This window comes from Mercurialis annua, linkage group LG1-X (assembly GCF_937616625.2).
Source record: "Mercurialis annua linkage group LG1-X, ddMerAnnu1.2, whole genome shotgun sequence".
Lineage (NCBI taxonomy): Eukaryota > Viridiplantae > Streptophyta > Magnoliopsida > Malpighiales > Euphorbiaceae > Mercurialis > Mercurialis annua.
Window position 1 is genome coordinate 63,749,116 of NC_065570.1, and position 21,283 is coordinate 63,770,398.

A 21,283-nucleotide genomic window follows, 5' to 3' on the forward strand; every position below is an offset into this window, starting at 1 on the left:
TAACAATTAGGGGTTTCAATTCATTTTAAAATTGAAGGCAATTTTTGCCCAAATCCTATTAATTGATTACTATATGGAAGCGCAGATGCCAAGTATCCGTTTCCTATAACTTCCCAGGTAATAATCTATTTCTCATGGTACTGCATTGTTATGTTTTCATTCTTGGTTTTTCGGTACATACGCCCACAAGGTGTTTGATTTTTTGTCAAAGAGAAAAAAGAAGAGCCCATATTTCATTTCTAAATGAATTTTATTTGAAAATGAATTCTTATATTTGGTATTCCGACTTTTAAATATGAAATAAATTGAATATTTTATTTGGAGTGTAAATGCAAATTTAAATTGTGAAAATTTATTTGAATCAAACACGTATCTTTTATAAATTCAATTGAATTTCATAAAAATTGTGAAATTCATTTGAACTAAGCAGACCCTCCGACGTTCAGAATCAAATTGCAATTTCATGTTGCGCAATTCAGATTGAAAAATCTTCTTGTCAAGTGAAATTCAGATAGAAAAATTCTATATATATACAAGATGTTCAAGCTGCGATTGCACATGTCTAATTTATGAATTATTTGATACTACACTCATCTCTGAAGCTACAGAAAGTTTGGAGTTTGAGTTGCTATAATCTATTGTAGTCTCTTGATTTGTTTTTGTTGTTGCACCACTAAAACAGAAGCTCTTGTTTCCAAATCTTTAGAAGCCAAATAGTCTCCGATCACACCTAACTCTGGAATTTCACTCCATTCTGCTAGTCCCGCCGTTTGTGGACACGAAATCTCATACCGTCTTCCTGCTATAAAAAGATCATACAATTTCGCCTTTTGACGAACAAATGCTAACGTTTCTTGTCCGTCTCTCACAACACGCTCTATGTACTCTACGTTTTCGTAAACATTTTTAGCCCTTCTCTTGACATCATCTAATAATAATGCGTCCACAATTCTATCTTCGATTTCTACGATTATGTCCTTAGCGACGAAATGTATGACCGTCAGGAATGCATTCGCGTCTCTCGACATTCGTTTTGCTAAAGTCAAGGCTTCACGGTCATCTTTCCCTCCAAAAAAGAACATACACAATTGAAGCTTATGCGACTCATCCGACGATGTATTTTTATAATGTCCGAGCCCGCCACGGTCGAAAAAAATCCCGACTGAGCAAGGGGCTTTCTCGAGGACTTTTCGGTTTAGAGCTCTTAAATTTTTGTCCTCGGATTCAATGTATTCATGTATCGACCACTTTCGATGGAGTGGAATTATTATTAAGGAAGTGAGTTTATCGAGAGCAAGAGTGCAAATATCCTCATGCATCAAATCATACGTAGATATCGCCGTAAACAAATGGATTGACACGGTGCCCCATTTCGTTTTCTCAAACTGATTGAATGCATGGATGACATTTTTCGAGCTCGAGTTAGAAACCGGTTTCTGTTTCGAGTGGGCTATCATGATTGGGGTAGTTCTTCCGATTAGCTTGATTAGATGAAGGACATAAACGCCGATTGGTCTGTCTTTTGTCGGATAAGATGCATCGAGAAGTTTTATGATCGAAGCTACATTATCAGGTCTGTGAACACAAGCAAGAACTTTGAGCTCAGCATTTGGTTTTAAACTTGTGATATTTCTTGTTTGATAGCCTGCATATTTTCTTGAAGGATTGTAGAAAAATTTAACGATGACCGGAATGATGGCGGCGTTTAATAAAATGGATAATGCTACTAGGGCAAATATCTCTTCACTTATCATCTGAAATCAATTTAGAAGAAAAAATAGTAAAAGGTCAGATCGAGTTTCAACAGTAGATATGTGTTCAATGAGAAACAAAGGTGAATTACATGCCTAGTACCCAAATTTTATCCATTTTATCAAATGGACACCAAACTTAAAAATAAATTTTAAGTTTAAGTTACAAAAAAAGTACGAATATTAAAAAAGAAAGAGAACTACTTACCCTAGTGTCTCTGAAAATAACAGCCAAACATAGTTCAACAATGCCTTTATAGTTCATAATGAAAGAAAGTGCCATAGAATCAACCAAAGGAACCCTGGCAATCATAGAAGGAAACAAAGAAGATAACAATTTGGTTCCACAAGTAATCAAAATCAATTTGATATATTTCTTCAACTTATAATATTCCGATATGACTAAAAATAAATCCGCCCTCATCATCGACGTCACTGTTAAAATTTCGAAAAGAACAGCTACGGTAAAAGATCCAAACTTCTCTTCGAAAGCCGATCCTAACGGAGCTCCCGCTGGCACAGCTAAACCGACGATAAACGGACCCAAAAACTGAACTTGACGAAGACAACTAAAGAATATTTCCGATCCTAGGGCAATCGCCAGAATAACGTAAATGTAAAAACTACTGATTGGTTTCGATTCCGGAGTTTTTCTGATGACCCAATTCATTGCGGGCCGTAGTATAAATATTAGAGCAAGAACAAAGAAGAGAATGTATTTAAAATACCTAACAACTAATACCCATAACCCTGTATCAACTAGGTTAAATGCGATTATCGTAATAATGCCAAGAAGTTCCGCAACTAACGATGAACATAATGATAACCGACCGAGTTCCGAATGCGAAATTTTTAGTTGATGACTGATCATGTAAGAAGTGACCGGAAAACATGTAATAGCATGAATCAAAGTTAGACACCAACTTGCGAGAAAATCAACTTCGGATAGATAATATTCGGCTCTGGAATTTACATATATTAGCCCTAGTACTAACGGTAATGTTACGGATAAAACTCCGATCGATAATGCCTTAGTTCCGGTGCGGAGTACCATTCCGACGTCCATTTTGACCCCGCTGAGAAATAAGAAGAGACTATATCCAAGTAATGCTAATGACATGATTCTGTCTTGGCTTTCATGCGGAAAAAACCATTTTCTAGTAAATTCAAATTGTCCAAGAAATGTTGGTCCCAAAACTACTCCAGCCTGTATTACCAAAAATAATATCATTAATTATATGAATGCATAAAAAACACTAGCAATTAAAAAAAAATCAAATGTTTACCAGTTTTATCTGACTCTAATAAAACCTTTTAACTTTGTTAATTATAATCTAATTTAAAGGAAATTTTATTTTAATTATATACAAAGCTGCTCGGTTGAACTAAATGAGTCTGATTTAGAATACGTAGCAGTCATTGAATGATTATATTTTCTTATATTTACCTTTTCTTAATATTAATTGGTGTACGATTCTGGCTAGTTTTTTTATTGAATAATTCTAGCAAGTTCATATACAACTATCCGATGACTACCGTATAAGCAAAACCAGACGCAACTATTTAATTAAGTGAATTTGGCTGCAATTGAATTAAAATCTTTCTAAGATCATGCTATAATTTTATTTTATTTACGAAATCATGCTATAATTGATAAAAAAAAATTAGTTAAATTTGGTTAAAGCGGTAAATATTTGAATCATTCAAGTCATTAAATTCGAAAAAAAATACGTATTCAACAAAAAATCTGAAAAAACAATGCTAAATCTGTAAATTAAATAAGATAAACAATTGACGAATGAAGATCGGAATATACGTACGAAAAGGCACGAGACGAATGATGAAGCACCCAAAGGCTTAAGCATGTAATGAAATGCATTGGCGAAGATGAAAATAACAAAAATCTGCAACTCAAGAAGAGGCAGTGGATATGTTGAGAATTCTGATAATCTTTTAGAAGCAAGCATGCCATAAGAATTGGTGTGTGGAGGTATATTTATGCACACCAATGTCAAGTTATTTGCTTTGAATCCTGAATATTTATATTGCTCCGGGAAATTAATATTCGACATTTCGAATAAAGTTTCTACTCACAGAAATTATTAATTTGTAAGATTAATGTGAAATTAATGAAGACAAGAAGATATGAAGTAAAGAAGAAGGATTTGTAGAAATGTTAATTTTATTAGAAAAAGAATTGTTAACTAAATGCCAGTAATTGCTAAAACATATGTGTGTAACTGTGTTAGTTGAAAGTTGTGATAATATTTAGGCAATCATGAAACTAATTTCTAATTAATTAACAATTTAGACCACTAAATCTGTCAGGTTATATGTATATAACCATGTCCATTAATTAATTAAATAAATATGAGACGTTAAAGCATTAAAATATTTTTTTCTTTGGCTGCCTCTTTTGAATAACTAATAACTATAATTATCCTGGCTACCATATATATAGAAAGTTGTAAAATTATAATAATTTCTGGCATTGTTCAAAATATATAATAGTAATAATTTTCTGGCTTCTTGATGTTCCATGATAATTATGTGCTGTGGTTGTTGCTATTGGCTGATTTCTTTAAGTTGAGGCAAATATTCACATGAATTTAATAGAAAAATTAAGGCTTAATCACAAAAAAAATTACCTTTAGTCTCTTTTCAATTACACCTGACGTTACAATTTTGTCAGCTGCACCCTAATTCGCACCTTTAGATTTTAATTCTACCCTTAAAATCAAATTGGATTCTTTTTCACTCGAAAAAAATTCATAAAAATTCTTATAAAGTACTCGTTTGGACTTGAAAACTAAAGATGCGAATTAGGGTGCAGCTGACAAAATTACAACGTCGGGATGCATTTAAAAAGGGACTAAAAGATGAGATTTCTTTTAGTGATCAAGCCAAAAATTAATTATGTGGAGTTTTTAACGGGTTTGTTAACATTCATTAATGGTTTATCCTCTGAAAACCCCTTCATCTTTTTACCCCCTATTTATTTACACCCTTACGTTGCAAAACCACCAATTTTATCTAAATTATGACTTTTTGATTTCAATTGCACTCTCAAACATTAAAATCCACACTTTTTAGTTTCAATTATACCCTTAAATATCAAATTGACTTTTTTTTCAATATTTTAAATTTTAATAAATATTTTAAATGGTTCTCAATGTTATAATTAAAACAAAAAAACCATCTTTCTTAATATTTCAAAAGTTAATAATAATTTTTTATTAAATATAAATCAATTAAATATATTGATAAATAATTTTAAAAAATGAAAAGTTTAATATTTTTTTTTATATAAAACTATTTTTTGAAAAATTAAAAAATTAAGATCCCTTCATCTTTCTCGTGACGAATCCGTTTCGGATTTGTTTCGAGGAAGACGAACCGGTTGTCTTCCTCGGTCTATTAGTTTCAGATCTGATCTGAGAAAGACAACAGTGTCCTCGTGCTTATTCGTCAACTTCCGCTTCAAAGTAGCTTCCATAATTACAGGGAGCACCTGATCGTTGTCTTTGAAGTACTTTTCCATTAGCTCCTTCAGTTCTAAGACAATCAAACAACCAATAAAAATTGAAACAAAGTTTTAAATTTTCGAATAAGAAATTAAAATATCAGATTTTGATCAAAACCCATATGATAATAATATCTTTGTTACTGACATCACTAACTTCAATCCAGTCATCTTTATTAATTTGTGCAAGAATTGCAGAATAAGGGACAGAGTCGTCTTTTTTAATTTCTACAAGAATTGCAGATTCAGGAGATGGTTTACTGAGAGATTCTGAGTCGGTCTTGCCTGATTCAGGTGATGTATTACTGGGATATTCGGACTCGGGTGAGTAGAATCTGAGTTGGGACGGGGTTAGAATATAAATTTCTTCGGCGGGTCAAATAGTGGCGATAAAATCATTCAAATATCGGAATACCATTAATTAATCTTGTGGAGTCGAGCGGCGTGGTTGCGGATGTGAATTTTTATAAAATAAATATATTTATTTATATTAAATAAAAAATTATTATTAAGTTTTATAATTTTTAAAAAGAATAGTTTTATTTTTATTTTAAATATAACACTAAACCCTATTTAGAATATATGATAAAATATATAGTATTGATTTGAATATTTTTTTAGTGAAAAAAGATCAATTTGATGCTTGAGGGTGCAATTGAAACCGAAAGTTCTTAATTTGGATAAAATTGGTGGTTTTACAACGTGAGGGTACAAATGAATTGGGGGTAAAAAATGAGGGGGTTTTCAGAAGATAAGTCTTCATTAAGCAAATGACATATAATTTCGACAAATAAAAGTAAATGGCCTAGTAAAATCATAATAGATGTAAAGGACCAAATAAACAAACATGAAAAGCACAGGACCCTAAAATGAGTTTTGACTATTTTTTTCATCAACAGTTGTTTTTTTTTTCTTTCTAATCTACTAAGAATAAGAATCATAATAATTTTCAGTAAACATAAATAATAGACTTGATCATTTTTTTTATAGCTCAAAGGAATGATCAATCTACACACAGAATACATGTGATCTAGCTATATGCAGTTCATTTCCCACTTAAATGTACTCCACTCAGCAATCTAAGTGATCTTCAAATTATCCAATCACCAAAAGTTCATACAAGCAGTAGTTTATCAATCCACGCAACAATGATCCGTTGCTTGTGATTGGTCAGAAAATAGTTAAGCTGGAATTCCATCAACTGCAATTGGAATTTTAATAAAATTTCAATAAAATTCATGCACTAATGCTGGAATTCGAATTTCATGCTCAAATTAAAAAGAGACCTGAATGCCCAGCCTGGAAAAAAAAGAAGAAATAAAGGAAGATTTAAGGACTTTGTCAAGAAATCTGTCAACTAATTGCCTGAACTAACTAGAAGTAGATGAACCACATTTTCTTAAACATTATGTGTAACTACATGCCCATCAATTTCAATATGTTTAGTCCTTTCATGAAAGACTGGACTTTGTGCTATATGAATAGTTGATTAATTATAACAGAATAAGACAGCAATGTGCACATCTCTGAGTAAATAAAACAACCATTGTAATTTAGAAGTGGTAGTCGCCAATACTATATACTCAACTTTAGAGGAATTTCGAGAGATTGTGGACTGTTTCTTTGACTTCCAACTGATTAAGGAATCACCAAGAAAAACACAATAACCAGTAACAGAATGTCTAGTGTTTGCTCAATCAAAATCAGAGAAAACTTTAAGCTTCATATCATTAGTAGCAAGAAAGAAAATGCCTTGACCAGGAGCACCTTCCAAATATCTCAAGATCGTATGAGTTGCTGCCAAATGAACATCAGTTGGTTTATCCAAATACTGAGATAATTGTTAAACATCAAATGATATATCTGGTCTTGTAGCACACAAGTATAACAATTTGCCAATCATTCTTCTTTACTGAGATGTATCAAAGAGAAGAATACCAGATTCTGCAGAAAAAGCTGCCTTGGCAACCATAGGAGTAGCAACAGGTTTACACTCTAAAAAACATGTATCAGCAAGAAGATCCAAAGTGTATTTTCTTTTACAAATATTAATTCCAGACTGGATCTTGCAACCTCTAACCCAAGAAAGAATTTGAGTTCTTGCAAGTCTTTTATTTTAAAAATGTCGTGTAAATAGAGCACTTAATAGAATCTATCTCCAACATAAAATTGCTGGCAAGAATCAAATCATCCACATAAACCAATAATGCAATAAAAGTTGTACCTTCAGACTTGATAAAAATCTAGGATCAAAAGGAGCAGAATGAAATCCTTTATCTAGAAGATAATTAATGAGCTTGCATGCCATTCCCTGCTAGCCTATTTCAGTCCATACAAAGATTTTACAATTTGCATACATTTTTTCTGTTTAGGAAGTACCAAACCAAGAGGAGGTACCATATAGATTTCTTCATGAAATATCTAATTGATGCAAGAACTATCCTTTGGCAGCAGAAACAACAAGTAATATTCTGATTGTTGTTATTTTAGCTACTGGTGAAAATGTGTCAAGCAAATCAACTCCAGCCTGTTGAGTATATCCTTTAGCAACTAATCTTGCCTTGCATCTTTCTATAAAATCACATGAACTTAGAATAAATTGCGAGGAGGGGATTTAAGCAATTTAATCAGAAAAGGGTAACCAATACATAATTACAAAGCATTGTCCGACCACCATGTTTGCGTTATGTGGTCTATGTGGATAACTAATCGATAATGCGTTGATTATAAATTGCGGTTTATCTTCTATCATTCTGTAAGCCGTAACAGTAAGGGTGATTTAGGATAATAGGTTATAATAAATAGGCTAGCAACATTATAGAAATATTGAGCTAGTATCTTCGATCTATCCTCCATTGCATATAACAATTAAAATTGATTGATATAAGTTAGATTTGTAAAGTATCGATAATTCATACAAAAGCAATATTCGAAGTCGTTTGTTATTATAGTTAATTTCTTTTATTTAGTATTTTCTGTTTTTATTAGTTTAATTTAAAATACAAAAATATCTCAACTCTAATTGCTCAAATAATAGTTTAGCTAACTATTTTGGTATTAGATTCATTCCTCGTGGGTTCAAATTCTCTAACTTTTGATGGTTGAAGATTAAATAAAGAGCAAGTCTAAAACTAAAATGATTACCAAGTCAAATAAAGATTGAAAAAAAATTGATAGGAAAGATGAATAAAATTACAACGAAGTTGTCAAATTAAGCTAGTATTATAAAAGATTAAAAAATTATTTAAATTTCAAACACACGGTAAATGCTTAAATAAAATTTACAATCAGGCCTACTAGTTACTACTTTCCTCTTCTTGTATATTTTGATTTTGATGGGTTTCCTTTATCAATTTGCTTCTCACTTTGCAATTAATAACATTTCATTTAGATAACTTGTGGATAATGTTGTTAATGTCAATTTCGCATGGTACCATTATGTCATGTTAAATTTTATTTTAATAAACCCTCTTAAATAAACTAGAAATTTATTAAAAAAATCTAAGATTAATGGTCATTACTTGCGTAGTCAAAAACTAGAGGAAAATAAATTATAAGATCCATAAATAATAAAATTATGATCAAAATAATTTTTTATTTCTTGGAAATTTAGTAGTAGATATATCATCCACATAGCTATTACAAACTTGCATATATGCAAGCAATTACAAGTGGAATCATGAGTTTGTGATCAACATGCATATGTTGTATCAACATACTAAGAGAAGAATCATTCTGATTCATAAACTTATATTGAAGAATCAAATAGATTCAGTTTAATTAAGTAAGGTTAAATAAATCTAAAACTTTCTAAAATCAAATCAAATAGATCCAAATTTAGATAGAATAATAAGAAAATCTGGATTTATCTGACATAAAATTATAAACTTCTGAATCTATTTGATCCGTCAACACAAGTTTATGAACCAAATTGCCTTACTCTCGCAACATAATTAAGCAGTAAAAAGTTGAAATCCTTGGTTCAAGAAAGCTCCAGTTATCCACAGCTTCAAATTCGGCAAGTTCATACCTTTTCCATTTTCTTTAACCTGTTATATATATAATACATAACAGAAATGACTAAGCGATCAAAGAGTAGAAATAAAAAAACCCGACGATAATGCGGTTCAATTTTTCTTCAATTATTGAACTACACATTTTTTATAGAACAATTACCATCGTTTTATTTATTATATATTGATAACTGAACTTTTACTTTTACATAATATAGAACAAAAGGCAACTATAACAATTAAGGTCAAAAATTACTTATACGGTAATATACATATTGTATAACGACACAAATATCTTTTTTACCAGATAAGTAACTTTTGACCTGAATTATTATAATAACCTCTTGTTGATGTAAAAAAGAAAGTTTAGTTATCGAAATATATCAAATAAAAAGATGATAGCCGTTTTTAAAAAGTTATAATTCAGTAACCGCAATTTTTTTTAAACCCGGGGATAATGAAAAGAAAGAAAAAGAAAGAAGACTCACATATAAAGTAAATGTTAATATAAAGCTGTCACTAGCTGTTGTTAAATTTGTGCTCTGAATGTTGAAACTTGAAAGGGATTCAATAGTTTTATAAAGAGAGACAACAACACCTTCTCCTTTGTTGCACACTAATCTCACATAAAATCCTCTTTCTTCCACTTGAAACACATCCATCTACAAACCCAGATAAATAATTTTTATTAATCAACTAAATAATTTTAATTTTACAATTAAATAGTTTTAGTATTAGCATTTTAAAAGAAACGTTTCTTTGGCCTAAAAGCTACCTAGCATAAATAACCATGCAAGAGTTTTTATTTCAATTTGGTTGGTTTTCAACCTATCCTAAACTCTAAACAAAACGTGACTAGCATTAAATTGTTATAGTAGCCAAGTATTCATTTTATTTCATTATTATATTTAGGTACTTAATTTTAAAATTATAAGAAATGGATTTTTTGTTTTTAGTAATTTCATGTCAAATTGAGTTTATGTGGGAATCGGGACTTAGCCACATAATAGAGCAACAAAATTTTGCTCTTCACACCAAAATGAATTAAAAACAAAAGTTTAATAACCCCGAGAATTTAATATCCATCATTGCTGCAAGAAAAATATGACATAGCGAGATCCGGTTGATTTAATTTGGTCTGAAATCACTTTGTTGCTTGTTCTTTTTAAGTCTATATCTAAGCTGAATCAAATTAAAGTTTCTTTACAAAAATGACATAAAATAAAAGTTTAGTGACCGCAAAATATTTACTTTTCCAAACATGACCTACTTATATAAGTTATATATATATATATATATATATATATCAGGAGTTTAATATTGAAATAAACCTGAATGATCTTCTTGCAGATCGGAGTACTATTGCGTGGAATTTGAATCTGCCTGGGAAAATTTCTGTTTGATCCTTGACATTTTTCTGTTTTAACTAAAGATTCAAGTCCAGAAATTTCAGTTTTTAGCTTCTTAGCCTGCATTTGCAAATCTTGCACATACGATATCGCATCTCCAATTATTGATGCCTTATCCATCTGTATCACAAAATTATAAATACAAGTCATCAGATTTAAATGCACTAAAAAATATAAAAAAAATCGAATCAAAATTCTTTAAAACGACTTTAAAATTTATAAATTACCTTAGTTATATTAGGAACTAGGGACCGTAGTGCATAAAGTTTATCTTTCATTCTACCCCGTCTCTTTCGTTCGGAAATTAAAGTTTTTGACCGGTCAGTCTTTGTTTTCCTAGTCGTGGTGGTCGTGGTTGTGGTAGTTTCCGAAGAATCTTCGGTTCCATCATTCGTTTCTTCTTCTTCTCCTTCTCCTAATTCTTGCATATCGCCAAGATAAAAACTCGGCAATGTAGTCGGAAGATAATTTTGATCCGGCATCATGGTGCAATCGTAGGCAGTAGTAGTAGTATTAAAATCAAATAAATTTTCGTGACGATCGGTTTGATGATAATCCACCAGCATGCCATTGATAAGATCGCAATCGAAACCACTAATTTGATCTTCGTTTTCTCCTCGGATCAAATTGATGAACTGATCGAAATTAGCATCACCAGTAAAATCTAGTAGCTCAAAATTATTGTTGTTTGAATCAGCCAACATATCCATTTCTCAAAAAAAGAATTCAAAAAAATATTACAAATTCAAGAAATTCTTTGATAACTTACAATAAAATTAGAACAAGATTTATATTTATAGTGATATGAAAAGCATCTTGTGACGATGGAAATTACTATTAAAAAAATTTATAATATGGTGGACCAAACTTAATGATAATGACATTAACTAAAAAAATTAAGAATATATTATATTGTTCTTTTATTAGGTGACTGTTTTATTATTTGTTTTCATGTCTTTAACTTTTCCATGACTGAGTTCCAGCAATTTCGCTATCTTAGATTCTTTGAAAGAGAATGAATTAGCAGAAAAACTTCAAAATGTGATTCTTAATTAAATAATAGTTTAGATATTAGTAAATCTTTTTTTGTTTTAATGCTAATTATTAAATAATTTTAAATAATAATGTAGACATAACTTAAATTGAAATGCAATGGGGAAGGAATCAGATTCTGTAAAGGTGACGGCATTAGAGATTTATATATGTTGCATATACAAATATAAATGAATAGCTAACTAGGCAGGTTCTTCTGCTTGTATATGTTTTATTTTTATTTTTCTTTCTTGCACTACAAAAATAGAGAGATAAGGGGACGAAAATAGAGGACCATATTATTTTGATCGTCCCCAATTACCAAAACTGATACAGATGGGGACTTTTAAAAAAAATTGTCCCCTATTCTTCGATTAATAAATCAATAGGGACGACTTTTTATTCAATACTTATCTAATTAGGTTTTTTGTAAAATTGGGGACGGAATTTTTTTTATATTATGGAATATTAAATTGAAATTGTCTAAATTATTTAATATTCAATCGGAGTTCAAAATTGAATAAGATTTGAGATAAAATTGAAGAAGATTGTGTTTATTCCTTTTGGGTTTCTTCAAGTATTGCTTGACTGTATTGAATTTTTTTATTTGATCTGATTAGGTTGGTGGTTTTATTTTAGGTTGTGTTGGAATTTGGTGTATGTGCTTTTCCCCTAGTGTGGGTTAGGGTTTCTGATGGGGAGAACCAGTGAAACTAACTGATAATTGCGTCATGCGTTAGAAGCGAACCTATATCTTCACCCACAACTGCCGTGCCTAAGAAGCGGCCATTTTCTCATTTCTCTGAAGACAACAATATATTGTTGGTAAGTATTTTTTTTGTTGCTTTGATGGGTTTTTGATTTTTCATCAACTTTGATTCTATGTATAATTATGAAATTATGCAGGTTTCTCTTTGGTGGGTTATTCTGCTGTATTTCTGATCTAATTTTTTGACATTATGCATTTTTAATTTATGTAAAGCTTTCTGCTTTACTTTGATTTTAAGATAATGCAAGAATACAACTCCATTTTATACTGCTTTGATTGTTTAGGCAAGCAATTCACATCATGTGGTAGTAATTTAGAACCATTTTTGCTAGTGCTATTGTTACTTGAATGATCCTTTTGATTTCTGCTCTTTGATGGCAGTCCCTTTAAAAATCGGTGAAGCAGCCTCTTATTTTGGTTGCTTATCATGATAACTTTACACTACAATTTCATTTCAGCTCATGCTCTTTGCTATGGCAAAGCTTGATACTGTGGTTCTTCAATTCCAGAATTAAAAGCTTGTACTCTTGTATAGACGTTGGAAGCTCAAAGCGTTGAGTATTTTGCATTAGAAAATAAGTGCTCACATGTGAAGGAGAAGCAAGAGCCTTCTGATTCCACATTGAAAGTTGTCAACAATTCTCAGGGATTGGTAATTCATGTTATTTGCTTTTTGACATTCTTCTTTTTCCATTTGTGATAATGTTTAGTTTACCTTTTATCTTCTACATGTTTGTAACTTTATGTAATTCAACATTTGTAGTGATTGCTGAATTCAAATTGTAATAGACAGCCACACTGCCAGAAGTCCAATTCAAGGAGGCTATACAAGGAACATTGGAAGTTTGAATTTGTCGTAAGGGTCCGTATGTTTATAGAGCAATTCTTGTGGCTGAAGTATTTATCATACTTAGAGTATTTTTGGCCGCATTAGTCTTTATATAATTTTATATTAATTTTGGCAGAGGAGAATGTCTCTCTTATGCGCCAAATGAGATATTTAGCAAGTAATGGAGCCAAGCAGAGTATAGTTCAAGCAGTGCTTGCAGTTTATGCCCCAAGCGATGAGGTAAGAAATTGGAATCAGTATGGTCATTTTCATTTTCATTTTTACTAATTTGCTTTTAATTAGTGGAGTTTTGAAGACTCCTGAAGCATAATAGTTTACAAATTTTACAGTGTATGTTGGTTGTTAACTTTGTTATATTTTAACGTGTAAGGACTGAGGTTATTAAAATGTAAAGAAGTGCAAGTAATTAACTCATTTCTCCTCTGAGTAGTTTATGGAATGGAGTCTTAGACAATTTTTGCAAATTTTAATGCAGGTCGTGTAATGGTCAAGGATGTAGCTGTAACTCAGTCTCCTACTAATATTCAGCACTTGCTCAAAATGCTTCTAGCCACTGTTACTTGGATGTATGTATATTATGTAAATGAATGATTTTATTAAAATTGTATATCTTTGAATTAGTTTATGATGAACATTCTGTTATTTTACATATTTTTGTAAACAATGTTTACTTTATTAATACAAATAGACATTGTTGTGTTTATTGTGGTTTTATTTACATAATTATTGTCGTTTTTAGGGGTAAAATTTAATTTTTCTAGTTAATTATAATTTTAATAATTTCAATAGAATTTTATGCTTAAAGCATAATATTCTATTAAAATTAATAAAATGTTTAATTAAATAAGAAAAAAATCAAATTTTACCCTATTTTTTTATTTTATTTTTAAAATCATTTGGGGACAACTATTGTCCTCTGTTTTTTTTACGTAATTACAATCATCCCTATTCTATTATTCAGGGAAATGTCGTCCCTTTTGTATTGGGGACAAAATTGGTCCTCATATAAGGGGATGATTGTCGTCCCTAAAATTGGGGACAATAATCATCCCCAAAATGGGGACAACTTTTTATTTTTGGTCCCCTAAAGAGTAGGGGACGGAGGCAATAGGGACAAATGATGGGGACCATTTTATTTGTCCTCAAAAGTATAGAGGACCATTTTTATAACATTAGAAGACCATTTTTGTAGTCCCCTTAGGTCTCATTTTTTGTAGTGTTGATTCAGATAATGATATAGACAGGCAAGCAATTGAAAATAACCTCTCCGACGTAACTAAACACGGGCCGGAATCGAAGCGAGCAGGACGGAGGGTTGTCAGTTATCGATTGGCTCAAATTGTTATCTATTTTGTTTGGTATTATATTTTGCAATGGTCTCACATGTTTTTTTTTTGGGTTAATGTCAAAAAAAATCACGAACTTTACACGTTTTCTCATTTTAATCACGCAGTTTAAATTTTCTCATTTGCATGTACGAACTACCATTTTTTCTCAAATTCATGCACGGTGCTGAGGTGGTACTCATTCATTGGTGTAAAATGACCTCCACCTCAGCGAATGACACTAATGGAGCCGTGACACCTCAGTATCGTGCATGAATTTGAAAAAAAGTGGTAGTTCGTGCATGAAAATGAGAAAATTTAAACTACGTGATTAAAATGAGAAAACGTGTAACGTTGGTGAATATTTATGACATTAACTCCTTTTTTTTCTGTCGATCACCTATTGTTTTTCGCTCTTTTCATCCGTTCGTCACTGATTATGCATTCTCGTCTACTGTAAAATATTTGAGAAATATATAATTTAAAATGGGATGGATTGGAAATAATCAACTTATTTATAAATTTAAATTCTTAGGTGAGACATGCAAATATTCATTAAATTTGAAATGTGAACAAACTCATATACATTTCATATTATGCATTAAGTTAATCAAATAATAGTTGCCAAGAGTCGAACTCTAAAATTTTCAAACACAGAAGCTTGAGTACCATGTCTAATGATAGTTCACCTAAAACTTCAAACTGTTAGGTGTTACTATATAATATGAATTTAAATTTGTCACTTTAATACTAATTTGGAAGTAAATAACATCGATTGAGTAGAGCGTGATTAGATAAACTGTTATGCATTAAAAAAACAATTGGAAATACCAATGGGGGTTGGTCCAAGTGGTAAGCGGCTTGATATCGCTTAAGCAAGGTCTCGGGTTCGAGTCCTTGTGAATGCAGAAAATTCCCACTGGCAGACTCACCCACCATGCCAGGTGCGCGACGCGGGTCGGATCCGGATTAGTCAAGGCGAAGTCTTGAAAACCGGATGGGCTTACCAAAAAAAAACAATTGGAAATATACATCTGTATATACAAAATAATGTGTTTGTCTAACATATTACGAACAAAACAGTTTGACAATTTTGTCCAATAATTTAAAAATTTATATCAATTATATTCAAGATGCTAAAAAAAAAGAAGACCGATCAAATTAATAAAAATAAAATAAAATATGGTCATGTAAATTTGTTGTTTGAAATATTAGTTCACAATAAGATGAAAATGAAATTATAACTTTAAGCAAGCTCTAAAAGATCATATTTTAATAAGTTTAACACTTTTTAAAATTTTCATAAGTGCTAAATCAGCGAGAATTCCAGGTAGATCTGATTACCACCTGAAATACACGAACAAATGTCAAAAAGAACGCCGAAAAGGTTTCCGGCTTTTCACTTCAACGCTCAAGTTAGTTTTATGGAAAAAGAAGAGAGAAAAGAAACATGGACATATGATGTGAGAAAAAAGCACCTTAAATTTTTTTATAAGTTGGTTTATATAGATGGTATGTCGATCATTAGATGCTTCTTCTCTAATCCCCACTGATTTGTTGAGCTATCCATTATGTTATTCTATAGGGAACATGTGTCAGGCGCGGATAGCGCAAGGGACACCTCGTGTGTGTCAGATAATATTCGGTGGTTCCCTCTTATCTTGCTAGGCAAGTAATGTAGGATTTTGCCATTATCTCGGTGATACAGGCAGGAACGTCGGAAGGTAGACTCTACTCTTAAAATAGGGGTGTGATATAAGGATGATCTCTTTCTAGGCTGCCTTTTGTTATTCTTATTTGTCACGACCCAAATTCATAGATCGTGACGGCGCTAGAGTATGGGAATGGTATCTCCAAAACCTGTAGTTAGTCTCGCGGGTAAACATACAAACATATAATAAACACATAACCTATATAAAACTAAAGTTCAGGTGCAACCAAGACACCAACCTTAATCTAGCAATTACATTAACAAATAATATAACACGCTGGACACAGCTCCGAGACTCCAACAGCTTGACATATATATAATTATCTAAAACTAATGTATTGACATGCCAACAACAATATAGCAACAGTTGGACCAATCCGACAAAACAAGAAGTTTAAATAATAAAGACAACATACTATAACTATTAATATTGTGGTCTAAGAGTTTAAATAAGTTTGACCATCTTTGTTAAATAAAAAAGTAGACCTCCAAAGAATAATGAAAATTGGAGATCAATCAAAAGTCCTTAAAATCATAAACCTAAAAATGGGAAAACAATAGGGGGTCAGATACACTGAGATGAGTTCACACTACTATTTATATTTATTAAGTTAAAAACCTTTAAAATCATTTTAACATTACAGATAAGTATTGAAACCCTAAACCAAAAATATATTTAGTATCCAATGTCGTGTCGGTGAGACGTATCTCCATAACCGTTCCCCGATTGTCACTCAACAAAATAATCGCATAAGTCCCAGGAGATGAATCTTCCACCGATGCCCTTACTATTGGTGAGATGTATCTCCAACCTTACCTCAATACCAATGATCATTACCGGTGCGCACGCACTCTTGATGATGCCCATTGAGTAGACCGTTCAATCCAAATCCATAATGTTTTGAAAACAGTTCAAAAGTTGTGTATACATAATATATAACAAAATATACAACTTACTTAATAAAGTGGTAAACGGTAAATATAAACTCATTTCTTGCTTTCCGCAAAAGCCCGATGAACGCGTAGCGTATCATTCGAATCTTTGAATTGGTTGTTGTGGGTATTGTTTTGTATGAGTAGTTACTATTTATAGATGTTTTAGGGCTGTTTTAATATGTTGGGATTGCTGTCATCATTCCTCGCATGTTTATTGAATCAAATCCTGAATTCGTTACCTTAGATCCGAAATACACATCGCTTTGGGTTTATAGACTGATTTGGTTGTTTAGATTTGTTCAAGCATGATTATATGACTGTTTTTACATGTGTTGTGATTCATACATGTGGTATTCTCAATTGTTGATTCTAATCCAAGTTTAGTTATGTTTGTCCGGGTTTGCGCATTGATCTTTGACTATAAACTGTCTTGATTGATTGATTTGATTAAATGGTTGTTTGTATATTGTTTTATATGATGAGGTTGGTCATGGTTTTTTATATTCGATTCATGTTGGATAGAGTCCAAATAGTGTTAAATAAAGTTATGTTATGACGTGCTTCGCATTAATTGTTAACATGTTAATTTAAATTGTTGGTGTTGTTGCTTAGGCATGTTAAACATGTTTAATATATAGATTATATGATAAGGTGATTGTTGTGGCTTGTGTTAGCTAGCTTCGAGCATTTTTATCCTTTGGGCACTTTTATAAAACACTTTGTGGGTTAGTTGTTCATATTGTATTATTGAGTTGTTTTTGAATTCCTTTGTTTTTCAAATGGATGATATGATATATTTAAATGGTTTTCGGACTTTAAACTTTGGTTTGCATTTTGTGAAATGTTGGTTTGGGTTAGACTTGGATCGCCCAATTTGTGAGTGTAGGCTTGGCAGTTGCGATAACTCGGCTATCTCACCACTTTGGTTTTAACTTGATTTTATCGTTTTAACTAAGTTATTTAAAAAGGTTTTCCAGATTATGTTTTCAAAGTGGAACTCAATAAACTTTACTTGTTGTTTAACTTGCGCAATTCTTTGAGTATGTATGATTACTCTATGTTTGACTTATGCTTTGACTTAGTTGGTGTTTGTGCTAGTCTTATGTGGTGTGTGCTACTCCTTAGAGTTAGGGGGTGATTTTAATTATGATTTATACTTTATTCTTAGACCCGTCGATTACTCGTGCTTTAGAGTCGAATCAGGCCTAGTTGCTTGCCAGACTATTCAGGGATTCGCAAGCAATGAATTTATATTTATTATTTACCGCTTTATTAGTAAATTGTATATTTTGCTATATATGTTGTATATGCAGATTTTGAACGGTTTTTGAAAATATTATGGAAATGGATTGGAACGTGCTACCTAATGGACATAATTAGGACTGTGTGGGCACCAATATATACACTGGTATGGTTAGAGATACGTCTCGCCTTAGTGAGGGCGCCGATGGTGGATTCATCTTCTAGGACTCACCCGTCTATTTATTTTGAGTGACGGGAATCAGTTATGGAGATACGTCTCACCGGCACGGCATTTGGATTTAGATACTTTGAGATAGGGTTTCAATATATATGTGTGTGTGTGTGTGTCTGTGTGTGTGTGTGTTTAAAGGCTTTTCAAGGTTTTTCACTATATAAATGTAAATAGTATGTATGAACTCATCTCAATATATATATGACTCCCGTTGTTTTCCTATTTTTCCAGGTTTATGATTTTTAGCGCATTTGGTTGATCTCCAGTTTTCATTATTCTTTGGAGGTCTACTTCTATTTAATAAAAATGATCAAACTTATTTAAACTCTTAGACCGCAATAGTAATAGCTGTAATATGTTGTCTTTATTATATTAGACTTGTTGTTTGTCGGATTGATCCATTGTTGCTATACATTGTGTTGGCATGATTATTACTTTGGTTTGAATGTTATTTATATAGGGCTTTACTATTCGCCGCCCAAAATTACTACTCACTGCCCAGCTTTTTACCAAGATACCCGTAAGCCATTTTCAGTTTTTTTTTAAAAAACTCAATCCTCTCAATTCAACTAAAAACCCAACGAATATCCGAGCGGATTTATAATAAAAATATTAGAATCGACTAAAGATAGAGAACGAAAACTTCTAATAATTAATCGATTTTTAATTTTTTTCGTTTTAAAATTTTTAAAATTTTTCTAATTTTTTTTAATTGGCCATTGCCCTGACATGGCGATGGCCCAATGGACTATCGCCCTGAGGTGGCGATGGCCCAATGGACCATCGCCATCTCAGGGCCATGGTCCATAAGGACAATTGTCCCTGAGGGACAATTTCCCTTTGGGCTATCGCCAAAAAATGGCGATAGCCCAAAAGGCCATTGCCATCTCATGAGATGGCGATGGCCCATTAAAAAAAATTTAAAAACGAAAAAATTAAAAACCGATTATTTATTAGAAGTTTTTGTTCTCTATCTTTAGTCGATTCTAACATTTTTATTATAAATCCGCTAGGATATTCGTTGGGTTTTTAGTTGAGTTGAGAGGATTGAGTTTTTTTTTTAAAACTGAAAATAGCTTAGGGGTATATTGGTAAAAAGTTGGGCGGTGGGTAGTAATTTTGGGCGGCGAATAGTAGTCCACTTTATATATGATATGATGTTGGAGTCTCAGATTTGAGCCGAGCATTATTATATATTGTTGTTTAATACTAGAATAATGTTAGAGTCTCGGTTGTCTCCGAACATTGGTTTTATGCACGTTGATTGTTATAATATATGTTTGCATGTTTATCCGCGAGGCTTGCTAAAGGTTTCGGAGCTACCGCTCCCATACCCTAGCGCCGGTCACGATCTATGAAATCGGATCGTGACAAGCCCTTAATCTTCATAAGTCGACCAACCCAATGATCATATCACAGTGTAGCATCCAATTTCACTTCATCGCCAAATAAGGCACAAAACTCGTAGTTTTATATACTGAGATACCAGAAATGTGCATTTAGAATACATGTTTCTAACTGCTTCATTATGCATATTGTCCTTAACCGAACCAATACCCAAAATTATGCTTGTAAAATAAATAAATAAAGCGCGCATCCACGTGCGAAAGAATCGAGTCATCTACTAATCATTAAAATGAGTACAAAATTGATGGAAAATCATCAAATAGAGAACATGTTTAGTAAATATGCTCTTAGAATAAAAACTCACAAAGTGGTTAGCTTTCTACAAAAAGTAACTCAAGAGGGTTAGGATTAACTTAATCTTCTCACATGACACAAACCGTTCGACTCTTTTTGGTGTAATTCTAAAAGATGAACGAGGTATTGTATTTATAGTGAATAAATAATCCACATGGTATTAGGAGTATTTAGCCTAATTGGATTATACTTCCTAATTAGCCAATGACAATAAAGTTACCCTTCACCCAATACTCCACAAATAGAATCCTAATACAATTAGCATTTTATGCAATATTCCAACAAAAATAAATTTTAATTTGATTCACATCGGATTAATAATTTTGTTTTATATAGTTTAAAAAACTATCGACCTTTATTTATTTTTTTCAATAGCACTCTGACTTTGTAATTTCATTAATTTTATCCTTTTTCGTATGTTTGACTTTCAATAGAACTCTAAATTGAAAACATTAGACGCTTTTATTTCTATAAGGATGAAAATATTAAACGCAACTAAACTTAAAGGTCATATCATACTTTTTTCTACTTACACAAATTCAAATAAGTCATTTATCTTTCAAAATATTCAAATAAAACCTAAGGGAATATTTAATTAAATATAGAATTAATTATTTTTATTTAATAATTAAATAAATTAAATACCGACAAGTTAACCGGATTCGCCACCGCCCGCTTTCGAACCCGCCGTCCCTCTCTGTCGCGGCCTCCGGATGAGAGCCATTTTGCAGGGAAGACGGGCCCAACGGCGGCGGCGAGTTCAAGGAGTGCGGCGGCGGGTCCGAGGAG

The 21,283-nt window shown here is 31.9% G+C and overlaps 2 protein-coding genes and 1 long non-coding RNA gene across 4 annotated transcripts; 1 reads left to right on the forward strand and 2 right to left on the reverse strand.

Moving 5' to 3' along the window:
• Window positions 1–635: 635 nt before the first annotated feature.
• On the reverse strand, window positions 636–3,823 carry LOC126665948 (cation/H(+) antiporter 9-like). Its single transcript, XM_050358893.1, has 3 exons — window positions 3,572–3,823; window positions 1,960–2,958; window positions 636–1,754 (listed from the first exon to the last, which is right to left on the reverse strand). The coding sequence occupies exons 1-3, from the start codon at window positions 3,821–3,823 to the stop codon at window positions 636–638; spliced, it is 2,370 nt and encodes a 789-aa protein (XP_050214850.1).
• Window positions 3,824–8,849: 5,026 nt separating this feature from the next.
• Window positions 8,850–11,449, reverse strand: LOC126677413 (transcription factor FER-LIKE IRON DEFICIENCY-INDUCED TRANSCRIPTION FACTOR). The gene is made up of 4 exons (XM_050372010.1): window positions 10,924–11,449; window positions 10,619–10,816; window positions 9,776–9,949; window positions 8,850–9,323 (listed from the first exon to the last, which is right to left on the reverse strand). The coding sequence occupies exons 1-4, from the start codon at window positions 11,404–11,406 to the stop codon at window positions 9,228–9,230; spliced, it is 951 nt and encodes a 316-aa protein (XP_050227967.1). The 5' UTR covers window positions 11,407–11,449; the 3' UTR covers window positions 8,850–9,227.
• Window positions 11,450–11,996: 547 nt separating this feature from the next.
• On the forward strand, window positions 11,997–14,050 carry LOC126665014 (uncharacterized). Of its 2 annotated transcripts, none has more exons than XR_007637502.2 (5): window positions 11,997–12,553; window positions 12,956–13,149; window positions 13,261–13,359; window positions 13,463–13,566; window positions 13,823–14,050. It is a non-coding gene; the product is annotated as an uncharacterized LOC126665014 (long non-coding RNA). The 2 variants fall into 2 exon arrangements; XR_007637503.2 differs by having other exon boundaries at window positions 13,007–13,149.
• Window positions 14,051–21,283: the final 7,233 nt, after the last annotated feature.

Bases quoted from the DNA above. Each gene is read 5' to 3' on its own strand.
- LOC126665948 (XM_050358893.1), bottom strand. From the start codon at position 3,823: ATGTCGAATATTAATTTCCCGGAGCAATATAAATATTCAGGATTCAAA. The intron at 2,959-3,571 runs GTACGTATATTC...TTGGTAATACAG, and splicing joins CATTCGTCTCGTGCCTTTTC to GCTGGAGTAGTTTTGGGACC. The intron at 1,755-1,959 runs GTAAGTAGTTCT...AATTGATTTCAG, and splicing joins TTATTTTCAGAGACACTAGG to ATGATAAGTGAAGAGATATT.
- LOC126677413 (XM_050372010.1), bottom strand. From the start codon at position 11,406: ATGGATATGTTGGCTGATTCAAACAACAATAATTTTGAGCTACTAGAT. The intron at 10,817-10,923 runs GTAATTTATAAA...TTTGTGATACAG, and splicing joins TAGTTCCTAATATAACTAAG to ATGGATAAGGCATCAATAAT. The intron at 9,950-10,618 runs GTTTATTTCAAT...CTGGGTTTGTAG, and splicing joins TCTGCAAGAAGATCATTCAG to ATGGATGTGTTTCAAGTGGA.